The 17,329-nt window shown below is 41.1% G+C and overlaps 1 protein-coding gene across 1 annotated transcript; it reads right to left on the bottom strand.

The window, feature by feature from the left end:
• Positions 1-2,415: 2,415 nt before the first annotated feature.
• Positions 2,416-16,992, bottom strand: TAL2 (TAL bHLH transcription factor 2). Its single transcript, XM_085643218.1, has 2 exons — positions 16,860-16,992; positions 2,416-5,585 (listed from the first exon to the last, which is right to left on the bottom strand). The coding sequence occupies exon 2, from the start codon at positions 5,573-5,575 to the stop codon at positions 5,216-5,218; it is 360 nt and encodes a 119-aa protein (XP_085499344.1). The 5' UTR covers positions 5,576-5,585; positions 16,860-16,992; the 3' UTR covers positions 2,416-5,215.
• Positions 16,993-17,329: the final 337 nt, after the last annotated feature.

Raw genomic sequence — 17,329 nt, 5'->3', positions numbered from 1 at the left:
TCAAACACATAAAAACAGATCCGTGCTGTGGTATTGTACGTTTACTAGAATGCCTCCATTGCATGAACTATGCATATTTAAGTGCCTGAAATGCATCGAGTAGACAAGATGCTGATAGCATAGGTAGGCGTGTGTCACAGTTTTGTGCGGGTTCATGTTTCAACCGCCCCTATCATCACACCAGGGACACAACCCAACGTATTTAAAGAGTTGTCTGCTGTGCTGCCTCACCTGATTAAAGTAGCAGAGCAGAATTTAATAAGGGCAAATCAGGTCTGCAGACCAAGGCCGGGCTCACCACCACCAGCCTGCCCCTTGGGCTCATCAAAGCATGGGGAAGGGAATTAATTTTGATCCATCAGAGTGAGAAAGCGAGGTATGCGTATGTCTGTGTGTCTTTCTGTGTGTGTGTGTGTGTGTATCACTGAATGTTTTCACTGCAGTCCTTCAGTGTTCAGTGGTGACCATGGTCAGTGCCAACATTTAGTTCTATTTCTATGTCTGTGCCTATCCCAGTTTTTGGTTCTGAATATCTGGTCACACTATTGGGGGAGCACAATTGCATGATGCATTGTTTTTTTTTGATTTTTCTTTCGTTTCCTAGATATAAACTGTTTTGAACGACTAATGTTTTACCCACATATTGCTGTACTCTAAGAAAACAAAGGCCCTTTATTTAAAAAAAAAAATAATAATAATCCTATGCATTGCAAAATAGTTGTGGCTTACGCAGCTCTTGATCTCTGCTATAAGAGAATGATAGCAATACAAAATACTAAACATGGTTCTAAATGATGACATTTATATATGTGAGTAAACTTTCTAATCTTTTACCCGCGTAGGCCACTTAGCTTCTTCTACCAGAGTACAATGTCTAACCTCTGACGCCAGCGAATACTTTCAAACATTTTATTCTTGTGCATTCTTTTACGCCCGTTTCACCTTCTAGATTGCCACAGATCGATTTGATTACCTTCCTTTTAAAGACAAAACAACTTGATTTACAGAGTTAAGACATAAATCTTCATTTGCAGGCCTACGATTTCACCGGGATGCAGGTTTATGAATTTTTGGAATGCATGAAAGTTTCAAAGGTTACACTTGTAAAGCTGCCACAATCACACATTTCTAGACAGACTTCTGGAAATCTTTTGTGAATTCTCACATTTAACTAGTTTCCGCAAGAACAGCTATACCTAGATTAAAAGGGACCTTCACCTGTGCTTGATAGTAGTAGATGTTTGACTATTTTACGTGTGTGAATGGGTCAGATAAACGTTTTTAAATACTCACAATTCCCAAACTTTCCACAGCATCCTCATCCTTGAGCCCCGTTAATGGGATTAACACATGCACAAAAATACACCACTGCGTGGCAACACTGTGCATCGGTAAATGATTTTACAACTGTCATGCCACCTATTTTGAAAATCTTGCATTACTGAATTAGCCCATTTGTACAGTGTGGATTGCTCCCGCAAATGGGCTTGAGAATTGTCCTGCCTGATTTTTTCCTTCTATCCTTTCTTTAAACAAATTTTTAATCATTTCTACTGCCTTATTTGTAATTTATTAAAGTTATCAACCCTTGTTATGCTTTAATACTTATATTATCCTATTATATATTTAGGGTGACTATTTTATTTTATTTACTATTACAAGCACGTGTAGTATTTGTCATGCAATCATATTGGCTGTTGCGATCTGCCCGGATGTGCACAATTAATCCCAGATCATTATTATTAGGTTTGGCTATTGAATTGCAGAAAGCAACTATTTACTGCTGATGTTCCAGTTACATAATGGACTGTAAATGTGTACACCATTTGCATGAGCCCACCCTTCTAGTTTCCCTGGAGCTTCATACAGTCCTGTATCATTTGTGATGGATCGTGCCTTCTCCAGTGTTTTTCTGGTGAAACAATTATCAAATATGTTCCTACAGTGGCTATAAATCAGAGAACATCTTGCCTAATATCCTTGCAGTTTTCTGGAAGACGGACATATTATTTATTCAACACCATGGGGCAGATTTATGTTTCCTGGCGCATCCCTGCATATCAGCAAGGATGCGCCAGGAATGATGCGTCACGCAAGTTTACCCTTGCGCCACACATGATGCGCCGCATTTACAATGCGGCGCATAATGGCGCAGGAATAAACAGATGCGTGACGCATCCGATGGCGTAAGGTTGGCGCAGTGCTTCAGTTGCGTCGTAAGCGCGACGCAACTCCAGCACTGTTCCAACCTACCCTATCCCTAACATGGTGCGTCAAGCCTTACGCCTGCTTCAAGCAGGCGCAGGGTTTTGGCGCATCAGCGTTGGGAAAGTGACTCAGTCAAATCTTATAGATTTGACTGAGTCACTTTTCAGGGGCGTTCCTGCGACGGAACGCCCCCCCCCCCTCTGTCGACACGCCCACGTGAAACCTGACGCAGGTTTTACGTGGCGCAGGGCTTTACATCGTGACGCATCTCCATAGATGCGTCACGATGTAAATATGGCACAACGTGGCGCAGGGTTTACACCGCCGCTGCGTCACAAAAGTGACGCAACGGCGGCGTAAAAGTGGCGCATCTCCAATATAGATCTGCCCCCATGTATTGTTTATTGGCTTATGTGTGCAATGTTGCATTTTTCAAGTGTACCATATATTTAATTGTATTTGCTTTAGTATTGACCCATTGGATATAGGATTCTATGAGAATTGTTGATTCTGGCACTGAAGATGATCTTGAGCAAAATGTTTTTAAGACACTTGCTTAGTGAATATCCACTCTGATGGAATGGGGAAAATGTGTCAGTGTGGAATGGGAACTATTGGGCTGTTTTACTTCTAAGGAGGATGAAAGCATCAGTTTAGACATATTCACACTTGGTCTTCAAGTAAAAAAACATTGTTATTGTATGTTTTTATATTGCAAATATAATCTCCACTGGAAGGGGGTATTAAAATACTTTGTGGTAGTAAAATAAATATAATCATATTTGTAATACAGACTGATAGACTTTAAAAAAAATACATCAAAATATATATGCCACAAAGGGAAAGACTTGTGTAGCTTCCTAAACCAAGAAGTACCTTAAACAGATTCAACATCAGCTGCAGTGAATTCTAAACTCTTGTTTATGTGAGCATTGAGGCTGGCCCAAACACCATCAGAAAACAACCCCTACCCAAGACAATTAGATATGAACCTGGAAAGTTGAAGGTTGCCAGTTCTTTTTGAATGACAAGTCATCCATGTCAGCAAATGTTAGGGTCAAACTGACTGTAGAGCTATAGAAGCCATGGCCACCAATCTGAATGAAACATGGAAGTAAAGGATGAAGAGGGTAACAGTGATGTGTGAACAGACAGACATGTTTTTGCATAAGAGTAGCCGTGTTCTGCACAAACAGAAGCTCTGCATTTGTCCAACTAGGAGATTCACTGATGTAATCCATGGTTCAAATTCAGAGAGGCAAAGATCAGACCAATATTAATATGATTTTTGGGCAAAAGTTATTTCTTAAAATGTTTTAAAGAGCACCTTAAATCATTATACCACCTGCACAGAAGCTCTTCCATCCCTACCATCTACTTTCCAATGCCGTTATTTAAACTGGAAAGAGAAAAGTTGATGAAAACAGAGAGCAAAAGAGAGAAAAAGGACTTGATTCATATCAACATTTGTACCCAGGATTCTATAAAGAAGTACTTCATTCTGGAGCAATGTCCTTCCAGTAAAAACTGAAGATATCAAGCACTGCATCACATCAACTTATCAAGAGATTAAAGAGTGTGGTCACGTCATAAGACAACAGCTACAGCACCCATGCAAAGTAATGTGAACAGGTACCATTTAGTGAAATATGTTTATATTCAACAAGGACAAACCGTTCAATTTCAGCTATGGGTGATATATATCCCAGAGACCTCTCAAAACGTCTTATGGAATTTATTAGATGAGTGATAAAACACCAAAATTCGTGAGTGCAAAGTGATCTTTTCAATTTTATTTTCTTTCTAGTTGATTTGTTTGACTTGCCTCTCAGCAGGATTCTCCATCCATTTCAAAAGAGATTTATTGTCAGGTGATCTGCAGCATGACAAGCGATGCCATCATACTCACTAATACAATCATCAGAGAAGTGACAAAGGATAATCATTGCAGCAGGAAAGTGTCAATAGTCAAGAAGAAAATGTTCATCCTGCAAAGAGATCTACAGTGTAAAGCACTGAAAAGCAATGTCATTAACCAATGTTGTATTGCTCGTTATGGCATGTACCACACACGGATAGCATGTTGCACAGTAATCATTTGGCTAGCAGTGAATCCAACGTACAGGAAATCCCTATAGAAAAGTTTCATTTTTCTGCATGCAGACCTCCTGCTGAGAATCCAGGCAATTATCTCCAGAGTCAGAAATGTAGGTACCTCCTCTCACTCTTCCATTATGATTAGTGGTGGATGCAGGTAATAATTGCATCACTGTAATCACCACTAGTCAAAATTACACATTGGTAGTAGGTGAGTTTTCAATGTCTGAGTGCATTGTTGATGGTACGTCCTGCATCAAATTTTACTTTCTGGATTAGCGCATTGAGTTACCAGGTCAAAAACAGAAGGCTTGACAATTCTCAGCAGTCTTTATTACACTCTTTTCCCTCTGACTTTCACTCTCAGTACCTTAGTGGAACGCACATCCAATTGGCTGGCTGCATATGAACACTGAAAGACGTAACGTTAGACCAAGGTCTAGTATGTACATTTTTGATTAGCCGGTTCAGCTCATGTGATCTTACTCAGGACACCATTACTCTCCTTACACAACTCCACTCAAAACACGACTGATTTTCTGATGTTTGCAGGGTAAGAGATGGGTCAAGATTATTACTTCAAAAAAACAAAATGTGAATGAATGCTGCTGGAGTATGCTTTCATGGGCCTTTGACATTAGTTCTTTTTGTTGGAATGCATCATCCGCCTTTTTTATTCGGTTCAGTTGACATAACTGGTTCCTGGGCTTTTGTTGCTCTATACATCAATTGTCACTCCACCTCTGAACACTTTTGTTCTAACAAGAATACATTAAAAAATACCCCATTTGTGGGCACAATAACTTTAAATAGATAAATAAATAAATACACCAGCAGCATAAGATCCAGAGGTTCTTTTTTAGACTGGCATCTCTCTGAAGCCAGTAGGAAGTCCTCCAACTCAGCCTTCTCATGGGGATGGTGACTCGGACCAGCAGTCTGGAATGCTGCCGCTGCTACTTGGGCCTGGAGATGAGGCACCACTCCCTTCCAGTAGGGTCCATTCTTTCATGCCCTGCATGTCTGGACTGTGCTGGAGCAGAGACAAAACAGTTCCTCGGGTGGCCACCCCTGTCTGCTCCAGGGCATCTTCCCCTAACACTTTGATCAAAAAGTTGATGTATCTCATGGCCAGCCGCAAGGTTTCATTCTTGCTCAGTTTTTTATCTGGTGGGTGAGTTGGTATGAGCTTCCGCAGCTCGGCAAAGGCACTGTTGACATTTTGCTGCCTCCATCTTTCACGGGTGTTTGTGAAGACCTTACGTGTCATTGTCCAGTTTCTGTAAAAACAAAAAACAGCAACAAAGATGGGTCACATTGAGTGACATGTTTTCCACTGTCTAGAAGTGAGAGTAAAATCTTTCATGTGAAATCAAGTACAGGTGAAAAACAAACAGACTAGGCTGAAAGGCTTGTTGATGACATATATGTCACTGCAAAAGACTTCAGACAATATGACAGCTGACATCACACAATACATCAAAATTGTATAACTCATAGCATGACTTATGTGATCTCCAATGGCATCATTATTGTGATGAGATCAGTACACAGCATTTCCGGGGCAAAACCAATGAAGAATAATAGCCATGACCATTCTGGACCCAAAGTTCAAGGAAAGTATATCTCACACATAAGACCCATAAGGCGAGGCCTCTCCACCGCTATGTAAAAGGGAGCTATAGGATGAGTGAAATGATCACATACTGCACCAGTGGAACTCAGGGACAGGGCACTCTTAGGAGTGCTGGAATTAACTAGAACACCTAATATATGGCACAATCCACAGAACATACATTTAATAGTTAGCAAATACCGATACACGCAAAATACAGTATTAACTAAGTGAAATTTGGCAGTGAAGGTGTGTAACATTACGAAATAATTGTTTTTAAGGGTGAATCAGCACATGTAAAACATAGAGGTGTTGTGTTGTAATAAATATACTCACTGTACGCATCATGAGGTGTCATTGAATTCATAGTATGCCACGTATCTGAACTGCATTAAAAATAAGTAATAGTATACTACAGCAGAAGTATAATCAAGGACAAACACTATGTAAACTCAAAGGCCCTGATTCCGATCGGACAGACGGTCCGTCCCGCATCGGCTTGGAACTGGAACCGGGCGACCTCCTGTGATCGGTTCCAGCCCAGGACATTAGGATGCAACCGAGCATGGTTCGGTCGCAATCCTATTCTTTACAATGGGAGCATGTATTCTGAACGGAATGCATGCTTTCATTGTAAAGAGCAGAGGTGCAGTTCATCCCTGCGCCCTGTGGCAGGCACCTCAAGGTGCCTGCCACAGGGTGCAGGGATCAACAGGGGGGCACCATAGGTGCCCCCTAGGCCGCCTTTCGGCGGCCTTGCACCCATGGGGGCCCTGCTGGGAGCCCCCAAAGACAGATTCTCAATGCCCCCAAAGACAGATTCCCATTGCCTTTCTATGTCTGAAAGGCCGGCACACAAAGGCAGTGGGAAGTTTCCATCGTAGTCCCTTGGCTGGAAAAAGCTGGCCGAGGGATTACTGCAGGTTTTCCGAATGGCGGACGGGATCTCCGAGCCAGGTCAGAAGCTGTTCGGAAAACCTATTCGGATTCCCTCCTGACCGAGCCCATCGAAATGGCTCGGTCGGAAAGGAATCCAACCAGCCTATTACAATGTGGACTGGAGGACTCCGACCGAGGGTCGGAGCTGTTCCAGCCAGCATTGTAATGGGGCCCAAAGTGTTAAAATCTTCAGAGGAAACTTACAAGGAGGGCACTCAAAAATAACGTAGATGAACATGAGCAATGGTACGAGGGATCAGTTAATATCACAAACAAATATTATGGACATGCTGCAGAAAACACCTAAAGATTACTTTGTAAATAAAATGTATATTTTGTACTTAAGAAAAAGGCAATAAAGCTTAACCACGCTTTTTAGAAATGCACAAGAGAAGATATTAAAATCTGCTGACTAGAAGTTGGAGGCGCCGGATAAAATGGGCGAGAGTGAAGTTCAGCAGTGGCCTGTTGAGAAAACCTTTTCTGCAAATTGGCTTTCAAGAGGAAGAGAGTGAAGTTCAGCAGTGGCCTGTTGAGAAAACCTTTTCTGCAAATTGGCTTTCAAGAGGAAGAGTCAGGGGACACAACACTGACAAATATTGGAATTTGAATGTGCAACTCCTACAAAATAAAATCTAGATCATTATTTCCCAGTCATGACCAATTCAATAAATTATGTATTTGATATTTAAATCTGTAATCTGATCGGTCATTGGTGATCTGCTAATTAATATAATTAATTATACATTTTAAAACCCAATTGGTGATTCTGCCATAATAAAAAGCTCCCCAGTTAAATTCTCAGCGAAATAAAATAAAACACACAATTATTCCCCCTATTCCATCCCATCCTGACAATGTTTGCATGTTACTGCATTGAGTAAACACCTGAAAAGTCCATTAACCCCATTTCCCTAATTATCAAATGATTACTTTAAAGTAAGTCTTCAGATCGTAGTAACTATTCTTAAGTGACGTAAAGCACTGATTTGAAACCCATTAGCAAGAGGGTACGTCTGCATGAAAGCTCCACACTCTCCATGCGCAAATCTACAACTAACAGCCCACGAGTTTTTATAATTCATGGCTACCAAGCCTGATTTGTATTGGCAGAGTGGCATCTGTGGTCCTGGTGAATTCCTTTACACATACTTTTAGTGTATGAGATAGGCCGAACCATGTGAACTTTCTTCCAACATTGGGTTGAATTATTCCACTTCGTTGTAACCTCTATCCCATGGGGACAGGCCTCACAAGGGTTAATGAAAGCCCTATATAAATAAGCATGCAATACAAAGCAATCCTGGTAACTTGTAAGTTTAGGAATTATTTTACCTACATTTGTTCATTTTTTTTTCATTTTTACAATTACTTATAACTTATACCTATACATACTGCTCAACTCTAAAGCTGGGGCAAACAAACTTCAACAAATAGCTAAACCTGATGTAAAACTAGGGAAGTAGTTGAAGCAGAATAATTGACTGGTTTGTTAACTATTACTATCTTAATTTGGTTATTTCATTTCTATGATGTTATTTATGAGAATTGAATTTATCCGAAACATAGCAACTGGCATATCGCAAGACCATTCCCAAAATTAGTATTGCCAGTCAGAGCAGCAACTTATTAAAGTCTATCTTTAAAATTGCAGATAACTAATCCAGTTATCTCCCATGAATAATATGAATGATAAAATATGAATGTTCTTAACATTTTTGCATAAGCTTTACGCCTTGCACTCAAATGCATTGTTTCTCATGAAATGTCTATGAAAGAGCTGAGCCCAATACAACGTGGATGCTGTTGATGCATCAGTCCACAAAGAAATAAAATGAACTCTGGTTTAAGGGAGCAGAAAACGAATTTCTTTGTCTGTTGGTCATACTTAGAGAAGACGTTCTGCACACAGCTGATTCCTCACAAATTAGCATCCTAGGCTTCCACCGAACGTCTGACATTCCGATCTCTTTGTAAACAAGCACACGTTAACAGCAGCCGCAGCATCCTTCCTCAAAGGAAGCTGCCACAGGCCATTGCACCTGACTCGTCATAGACATTTATTTCATGGACATTGGTAATGCAGCAGCCCGCTTATTTGAAAGGTTTAATGTTACTTGCCCAACGAAGACGGAGCAGTCTCCTTATGAATGAAACTAGTGGGCATCACCGAGGGCAGCTCAGACTGCAGCCAATCTTTCTAAAATGGGGATTGTAAGAAATTAGGTTATTAGTCGAGGGGTGAGAGCCACACTCAAATATTAAACTCAATGCCTGTCAGGGTGAGTGAGACACTAAAGTCACTTAATAAACCTGTGGCTAGCCCTCTGGTACCTTAGCACAAAGCAGTCAGGCTTAACTTAGAGTCAATGTGTAAAGTATAAGCATAAATATGCAGCACTCAAACATTAATAAAGTGAAAATACAGCGCAAAGACAAATACAAATCCAATTTATAAAAATAAAGTGAAAATTAAATAATAAAATGACACCAAAACAACAAAAATCCAATCAGTAGTGCAAGAGTCAACACATGTTTTACTTTTTACATGACAACAGCACCAAAAAGCACAAAGTGTCACTTGCAGGTATATTTGATCATGCTGTCTTGGGTCAAAGTTACAAGTTCAGGCTGACAGCGATGGAGCATGAGTCAAGCACAGGCACCTGGTTCATCCTGGTGAAGTGTTTACCTTCTCAGAGTCCAAATCCATGTGTTGATCCTCCACTGGAGGTTGGCGTTGGCGGGTGCGGCAAGGAGGTCATTGTCGGTGCAGGAGCGGTAGTTGCTCGAGCTTTATGTTGATGGAAGACACTGTGGTGGGCTGTCACTGTTTGGTGCGAAGACCAGGTTGCTGTCAGAATTTCATGTTGGCGGGGGCTCGGCGATCACTGCTGTTGCTAGAAACCCACTCATGGTCGCCAGGGGCCACAAACTTCTGGATTTTCACCTGGAGTTCAGTTTTGAGGCAGGAGGAGTACACTCTGATCCCAGTCAAAGGTCCAGGACCTGGGGGGCGCCGCTTGGTAACCAGGACTCACTACAGTAGCGGCCAGCCGAAACACTCAGGCAGGTCTAGGTTGTGAAGGTCAGCTAGACAGTTGAAGGGAGGTCCCTGGAAGCTTGTTGTGTCCTTGTAGCTCAAACAGGAGGTCAACCAATTGACCCTTGATTTTACTTCAGTGGATGCTGGGTTCAATTCGAGCAGGTGCAGTCTTACTTCTTCAGACAGCAGGACAGTCCTTCTTATGAATCTTCCACATGTCCAGGAGTGTTCTGATGAGAGGCTCTGAGAGTGACATTCTTATACCAGAGCCATCCTGTGGGTGGGGGATGCCCCATTTCCTGGGTCTGGCTCCAAACTGGTAAGTGTAACAGTGTAACAAAGAGCAGTCAGGTGTAAGTTGGGGCTGCATTTGTCAGTGGCAGGGCAGGCAGCCTTAGACGTTGTAGAGGGTGTGAGCATAGCCCTCAGCTATTCCCTTTGAATCTCAGGAAGGGCTTCTCATTTTCTCATCACACTAGCAACAGGCCTCTCAAAACAATGACAAGACAAATCAACAATTACAGGAGCAGCAACACTGGAAGACAATGGAATAATCTTTCTAAACTGGTTTTGAAATATTGCAAAAATAATGTATTTTAAAAATCCGGTCACCGAGACCATTAACGACAAAGTTCCCTTACCACAGTCCTCCTGTTCCTACTTTCACAATAAAAACACATTCCATACGAAATGACCAAAACGAAACACTACTGCTCTTCATTAGTAAACAGAAGGCTTAAAAAAAATCAAAACTACCTGACAATCAGCTAGACCTTCTAGAGCTTCTAAATATCACAAGAAAAACATATCAGCACAACTCGTGAACATGTGAGCAGTTTAATGATCCCTAACTACAGCTTTTAGTCTAAATATTGTTCAGCAAACCTCAACAAGCATCCATGCCTGTCAAAGCACATCTGCGCACATATCAAAACGAAAAAATACTCTGTTATCTGTCCAGACAACAATTCAGCATAACATTTAATTGTGAAAATGCTACTGCTATTATTCCACAAGTTTTCTATTCAATAGGCATTCCTTCATTTCCGTGCATTGCACACTGTGATATATGTATTTCAAACACACACTGGCTATACCAATAGGCCTGACTTTAATTTGCTAGCACATGTATATATAGGAATGCACAAATGTTGTTTGCAATTTTGCATATACCAGTGTTTTCAAAGTCAGATCTATTGACTTTGTGATTGCTTTTTGTATTAAGTTATATGCAGAATGCATAATTGAGATGCAGGAGTGAATTTGCAGAACAGCATGATGATTAAGTAAAATAGTAAATAAGGAATTAATATCCTGAGTAAAGAAAGTCCATAGTAATCAGAAAAGTCCACACAAATTACTTCACAGAATTCTTCTTCTGTTCTTTATTTATTCCAAGCTTTGTTTTCAAGTAGTCACTTCTGGCCACCAGCATAGCAGTACATAACCTGTGGCTCCAACCAACGGCAAAAGGACTCCTAGCCAACACATGTTTCGTCTATATGGAAATATCCACTGACTTCTTCAGGGCAAGCTTATGTATATCAAACAAATATTGTAAAAATTATTATAAATGTGAGCTCAGGTACTCTTATTCAATCCTAATGTCTTGAAGCCAAAATCCAGGTATGTTTGATATCCATAGGCTTGCCCTGAAGGAGTCAGTAGATATTTCCACGTAGACAAAACATGTGTTGGCTAGGAGTCCTTTTGCTGTTGGTTGAAGCCACAGGTTATGTACTGCTATGCTGGAGCCCAGAAGTGACTACTTGAAAACAAAGCTTGGAATAAATAAAGAACAGAAGAGGAATTCTGTAAAGTAATTTGTGTGGACTTTTCTGTTTACTATGGACTTTCTTTGCTCAAGATATGAATTCCTTGTTTCATTTTATGTGTGGACAATTGTCTACACCGCTGGTAACAGTGCATGGTTGTTACTCCATATCCTTGAGCATTCCTACTTGACTATATGTACCTTGCATGACTTAGTGCATTCCACACCCTTCCACCTTTCATTTTATATTCTAAAATAGTAAATACATTAAAGTAGTCCTCCGTGTACTCCAGTGGAAGAACTTTCTGAAAGGTTAGAATAATACACCAAACATCATAGTATGAGGTGAGTGGGTGAAGCTAAAACCCACTCCAAGAAAAGTTTAAAGAATTGGTAACAGTAGGTGATACACGGTGTGCTGTCAAGCCACACCTAAAAGGAGCCCCATTCACAAAAGAATCGGTAATGGGTAGCAAGATGTGTTTAACCTTGGTGTTCCCAGTGTGTCATAGACAACCCGAGCTTTGCTCTCATTGAGTAAGATGTCAGTCGAAGGTGCTCGGTGGAGAAACACTGTTGCTGATACCTATCCATTCACAACTATTTGTCTTGTTAAACAAATGTGTGAACACAGTCCTAACAATAGCCAGTTCATGATCCCTTTCACAGCACGAAAAAACACAAGCATGGGATCTAAAAAATAAACAATGGATTTACCTCGGTTTGGTCTGTCTGCTTCTGATCCCCGCAGACGGAGATTGACTCCTATATGAATTAGCATATTTTTGGTTCTAGCAATTTTTTTCCATTTTCAATTTTTTTTAATAATTCGCCGCTGACTCAAACAAATGTAGTTTCTCACCCCAGTCTATGGAAATAAATAATGTCCCTTCACTGTGGCAGGCAGTAATAAGAGTTAAGTGTTTTCCTCTTGTTACTGATGAAGATGTTGGTGGGGGCTTTTCTGCCTTTATTATGTCAGCCTAAGAGATGGAGGCTGTGCCGAGAGCTGTAACTTTGTCCTGCAAGATTAAGGGGGAATGTGGATTTTAAATACTGCACAGGCTGAATCAGAAAGAACCCGAGTCATTGTCTTTCTCTTTCTCATTCTCTGTCTCACCTCTTTGTATCTCACAGTATCTTTCTGTTTCTCTTTACTCTTTCTGTCTCACCCGTTCTGTCACTCATTCATTCCCTGTCTCCATCTTTGTCTCCCTACTGCTTCTTTGATTGAGTCTATTTGATTCTCTTTCTCTCATATTCCCTTTCCTATACTCTCTCCTGTCCTTCTGGTTCATCATTTCCCTTATTTAAACCACATCACGTATGTCCACTCTGACTTTGAGGGTAGGGGTGGAATTCTGTGGTGATCAGTTATGGAAAGCAGTGAAACCCAATTCCTTTAACTTCACTACCTTGGCCAACCCTCAGTGGACCACATTTCCTAATCATTTCTTGAAGACTGTTGAGCCAGAATTAGCCACATTTCTATAGTAGAGTAGATTCTGTAATAGTTCCTTTTTTTAAATGGTAAAAAAATTTCAGGATGAGCTGTTTTCTAATAAAAATAAAAGCAATTAAGCACATGATAGACATATCTAGACAATTGGGTCAAATTCATAGATATAAAAAAAATATTGTTGTACTATCAAGATTTACAAAATAGGACCAGAATGCTGCAGCAATCCCAAGAAAATACTTTCTTGTGTTCCATGACCACGTTGACAGGGCGAGGTTACCATTTCTAAATAATCAAACGTTTTTGCTCAGTAAATTGGTCTGCTTTGTGATGCTTAAGACTTCTGACCCCAGGCCTTCATGGATTGTATATGTTTGTTTGCATAGCCGGCATGCTACTGCTATCACAAAAAATATACCTATATAACCAGTCATCCACGCAAATTACAACATGCTCTTGAATTACAGGAAACAACCGATTATGTTGCTACATGGCCATCATGGGGTTCTGTTGGCATTTTCGATCCACTCAGCCCTTTGGTTGATCTTTCCTGTGCTGACTCCATAGACTATTGCAACCGCTGCAGCGGCCGGTTGACTACTTGTGTGGTCAACCTTTCACCTTTTCAAGTTCTTTCAGTAAAGTGAGCATACCGGAGTTAGGCAACAAACCCTTCAAGTTATAAATGACAAAAACCTCGGGTGATAACTAAAAACAGGGATCCCCTGAACTTCGGACTATTATGCTATTGTCGAAATCTGTAGTTGTCAGGTTTGATGGCAGAATTGAAGTTAGTTGACTGTGTGATTGTTTATCTGTTTTTATCTTTTTTTATATACAATAGAGAAACCTCACCTACATAACTTCTATGTATATTGGCCACATATGTATGGATATAGCTTGTTAATTTGCTCATGTAATCCTGTATGATATATGATTAAACTAATAAAAGGAGGTTTAAAAAAATCAGTGCCAAGAAATTGCTTTGGTTGTGATTGCACGCTATAATATATATGATATGTTGCAGTTTATCGCTTTACCACCAGAACCCACTGACGGCCCCCTGATGTGTCCTCCATGTATAGCACTTGGTGACAGCCATGTCTGTGAGTTACAAACAACAAGTACTATTATCCAGCTCAGTTGTTCTCTTTTGAAGAGCCTCAGAAGAATGAAAAGCTGGGAATTATGTATTTGGATTCCAACTAGTAACCTGCAGCTAGCACACAGATCTCTGCAGGTGATTTGTGAACCCACTTAGTTATACCTGGCCAACGTCTTCAAGTGGGGCACGAAGGAGCTGTTCTATTAACTCATAGAAACAGTCAATCAGTTAAGGGATATCCAGAGAGGATGTGTCGGTGCCATCATGAGTCTTAAACAAGGGTTGCTGTGTTTGATTTCTGTGGGCGGTGACTCTGCTTCTTAACATTGAGGAGCACAATCGAAAGCTAGTGAGATAGCTCACTGAGCTATGTAGTTGTTGGACAGGGCTGTGACATGCAAATTCAAAAATCCTAGAAAGGTTAAGTTAACCGTTTCATCCTTCCTGGGTCAGTAAAATGACTAGGACCTTTAAATGGGTAACGATAAATTCCGTTTCAAACCGTAACACACTTTGGATTCAGCGTCTTAAAAAGGCAGTTTTATATTCACGGCTTATAAAAAAAATAATCTTGCAGCCACATATTTTCTTCTAATTTTCAGGCAATTGCCTACGGTTTTTTCAGCTCAAACTAACGTTATCTCAAAACAAACACGGTGGTTTTCTACCATAGAACGCATCGAATAAGGTATTGCTTTCTGCCACATAACTGGGCAGTTTCCTCTCCTCTTGCTTGTCCGACTTCCTCCTCCTTGAGCGTCTTTTGTTAATATCTCAAGCCGCTCACACCATCGAACCACGCCAAACGCTGGGCGAATCATGCATGGATGCGTGGTTAGAGTAGACGGTCTGGGTCTACTCCTCGGCGGGGCAGCATCATTACCTCAGATGGCCAAGATGCAGTAACAGAAACAACGCGGGTGCCAAGTCTCTTGAAAGATCTGCAGAAACACATTTATATCGCCCTTCATTTTATTTACAGTGTTTACACAACGTCATCGGCGAGGGGATCAGAAAAAGGGCTACAACAATCAGACGACACCAACAAAAACTAACTGAAACCATGCACATATTCACCAAAGTATGCAAGGCACTCTGGATTCTATTGTACTGTGTTGAATTGGCAATTATATGCCGCTTTCCGTACCCCTCGGAGAGCCTAAACACGTTTAAAAAATCGTACGTACTACTACTTATCATACCAAAGACGGCTTTGATTTTTGGCACATATATTCAAAAGCAAGAGTTTATCTAATTTCAATTGGCTCATGTCTCTGTAAAGTATTTTAGTAATCAATCGGTGTCTCTGAAAGTCACATTTTAGAAACCAATGCCGCCTGGTTGAATAGAGTTCTAAAAACGCATGCCACAATGCAAGAAACAAAACAGTCGATACAGAGCGGTGACTAGTCCCAGACCCTATCATAGTTGATAGCTCTGTGGGTAAATGCGTCTCCTGCAGATATTGATGTGTAACATGCACTTTACAGGTTTTAAAAACAGCAGGGTTAACTTAAGCTTTTCTCATTCAAAGGTTGCTGAAACGTAGCGGTGATTTTGGTAAAGTAAAGCACCTTCTATTTACAGTATTCTGATGCACCACGAAATATACCTAGCGAGGTGTAAAAATGTTTATTTTATGTACATTTTTCAGTAAATCCTGACGTCATTTGTTAATCAATTCAGAATCCAACACACAGCGAATGCCAAAGGAACGGCCACATTATTGTGCCTTGCTAGTTAAACGGCAGCACGCATCTATCTGCCCATACTGACAGAGAACTCGTAGGAATGAGGACGCTTATACCCCCTCCCATCGTACATTATTTCCCATATGTAGTGCTTAATACTGATGTGAAGCCTTTTCTACGTGCTCTCAATGTAGAGGGGAGGGATTGCAGGAACTGGAAGGAAAAAAATTCTCCCGGACCACACAAGTGAAATGGAGAAGCTGGGATTAGAAACTGTATCTCTGTGTCTCACACAGATTATTGAGTCATTTAGAAAATGCATCCCCATAACAAATTTCTTCATCCCGTTAAAAGCTGTCATTATTTTATCTCAAGCAGACAGTGTGGATATTCAAATATGAATTCCACATAAATAAGGTGTCTCGGTATTACCTGGGCAGACTGTACACCCGGAGATGATGTCAACCGTAGTAGCCCGCCCACCTCGTATTTTATACTACTAACTAACCATCGATGTAATTTTTCCTGTAGTGCAATGTTGTGCCTACATATTGTAAGCGTTGAGTCAGTCCTGCCACATGAAATCTGAGGTCTGCAAGTATGCTCCCAACATGCTAGAAGGGTATCTCTCCCAGAGGGCATGCTCTACACCCTGCAAACAAACGTGAAGTACTGCCTTAAGTGGGTCATGTTTGTCGCATTTATTTGTTCAATTTTGTAACGTCCCATTCGCCATTCTCTCTAGCAAATAGTTTTCCCCCCACACCGCCCATCACATTCATCTTATGTCCTTTTAACGTTAAAATATTTCTGTTAAGAAAAGCGGCAAATAAAGACACATTTTGCCAACTGCGTTGCCCCTGTGTCCATCCGAGCAAAGCGCTCACTTCGGGAAAGAGTCAGACTGTGAAAAGTCCATATTTACCTGTGAGGCCAGGTGCTACCGAGATAGGATAGTCTCTTCCAGGGCAACTTCTACTGGTCACCTCCTGCGTCCTGACGCACAGCACGCACGCACGCACAGCAGCGGACAAGTGCGGCCCGCGCGGACAGCTCCCTCTGCTGCAGTCAGCGCGCCCGTTCCTCCACGCCTCAGTTATATAGAAAGCCTGCCCCTTTGTCTGGCGCGTGTCACCGCCGACACCGGCGGGCCCGAGGATTTACTTTGCATCTCCCAGGAGACCATTGCAGTCTTCTTTTATTGTACCCTCCCTTGTGCTTCCCGCAGCCCTTTCTTTTTCGGAAGGTGGCAAAAAACTGTATATTACCAGAGCTAGTAGTAAAACATAATCTGGTACAGATTTATCGAACCCAGTATTCAAATAGGAGGAAACCGTTATAAAATAGGAAAACGTAAAAACACATATCATTGTTATTCTTGATAGCCGAGCATTA

Source organism: Triturus cristatus, chromosome 2_2 (assembly GCF_964204655.1).
Source record: "Triturus cristatus chromosome 2_2, aTriCri1.1, whole genome shotgun sequence".
NCBI classification, from domain to species: Eukaryota; Metazoa; Chordata; class Amphibia; order Caudata; family Salamandridae; genus Triturus; species Triturus cristatus.
Note: the sequence above shows the minus strand (reverse complement) of the source record. Positions and strands in the feature narration are given on the sequence as shown.

What these genes read in the sequence shown, in the direction of transcription:
- TAL2 (XM_085643218.1), bottom strand. Translation starts at nt 5,575, where the DNA reads ATGACACGTAAGGTCTTCACAAACACCCGTGAAAGATGGAGGCAGCAA.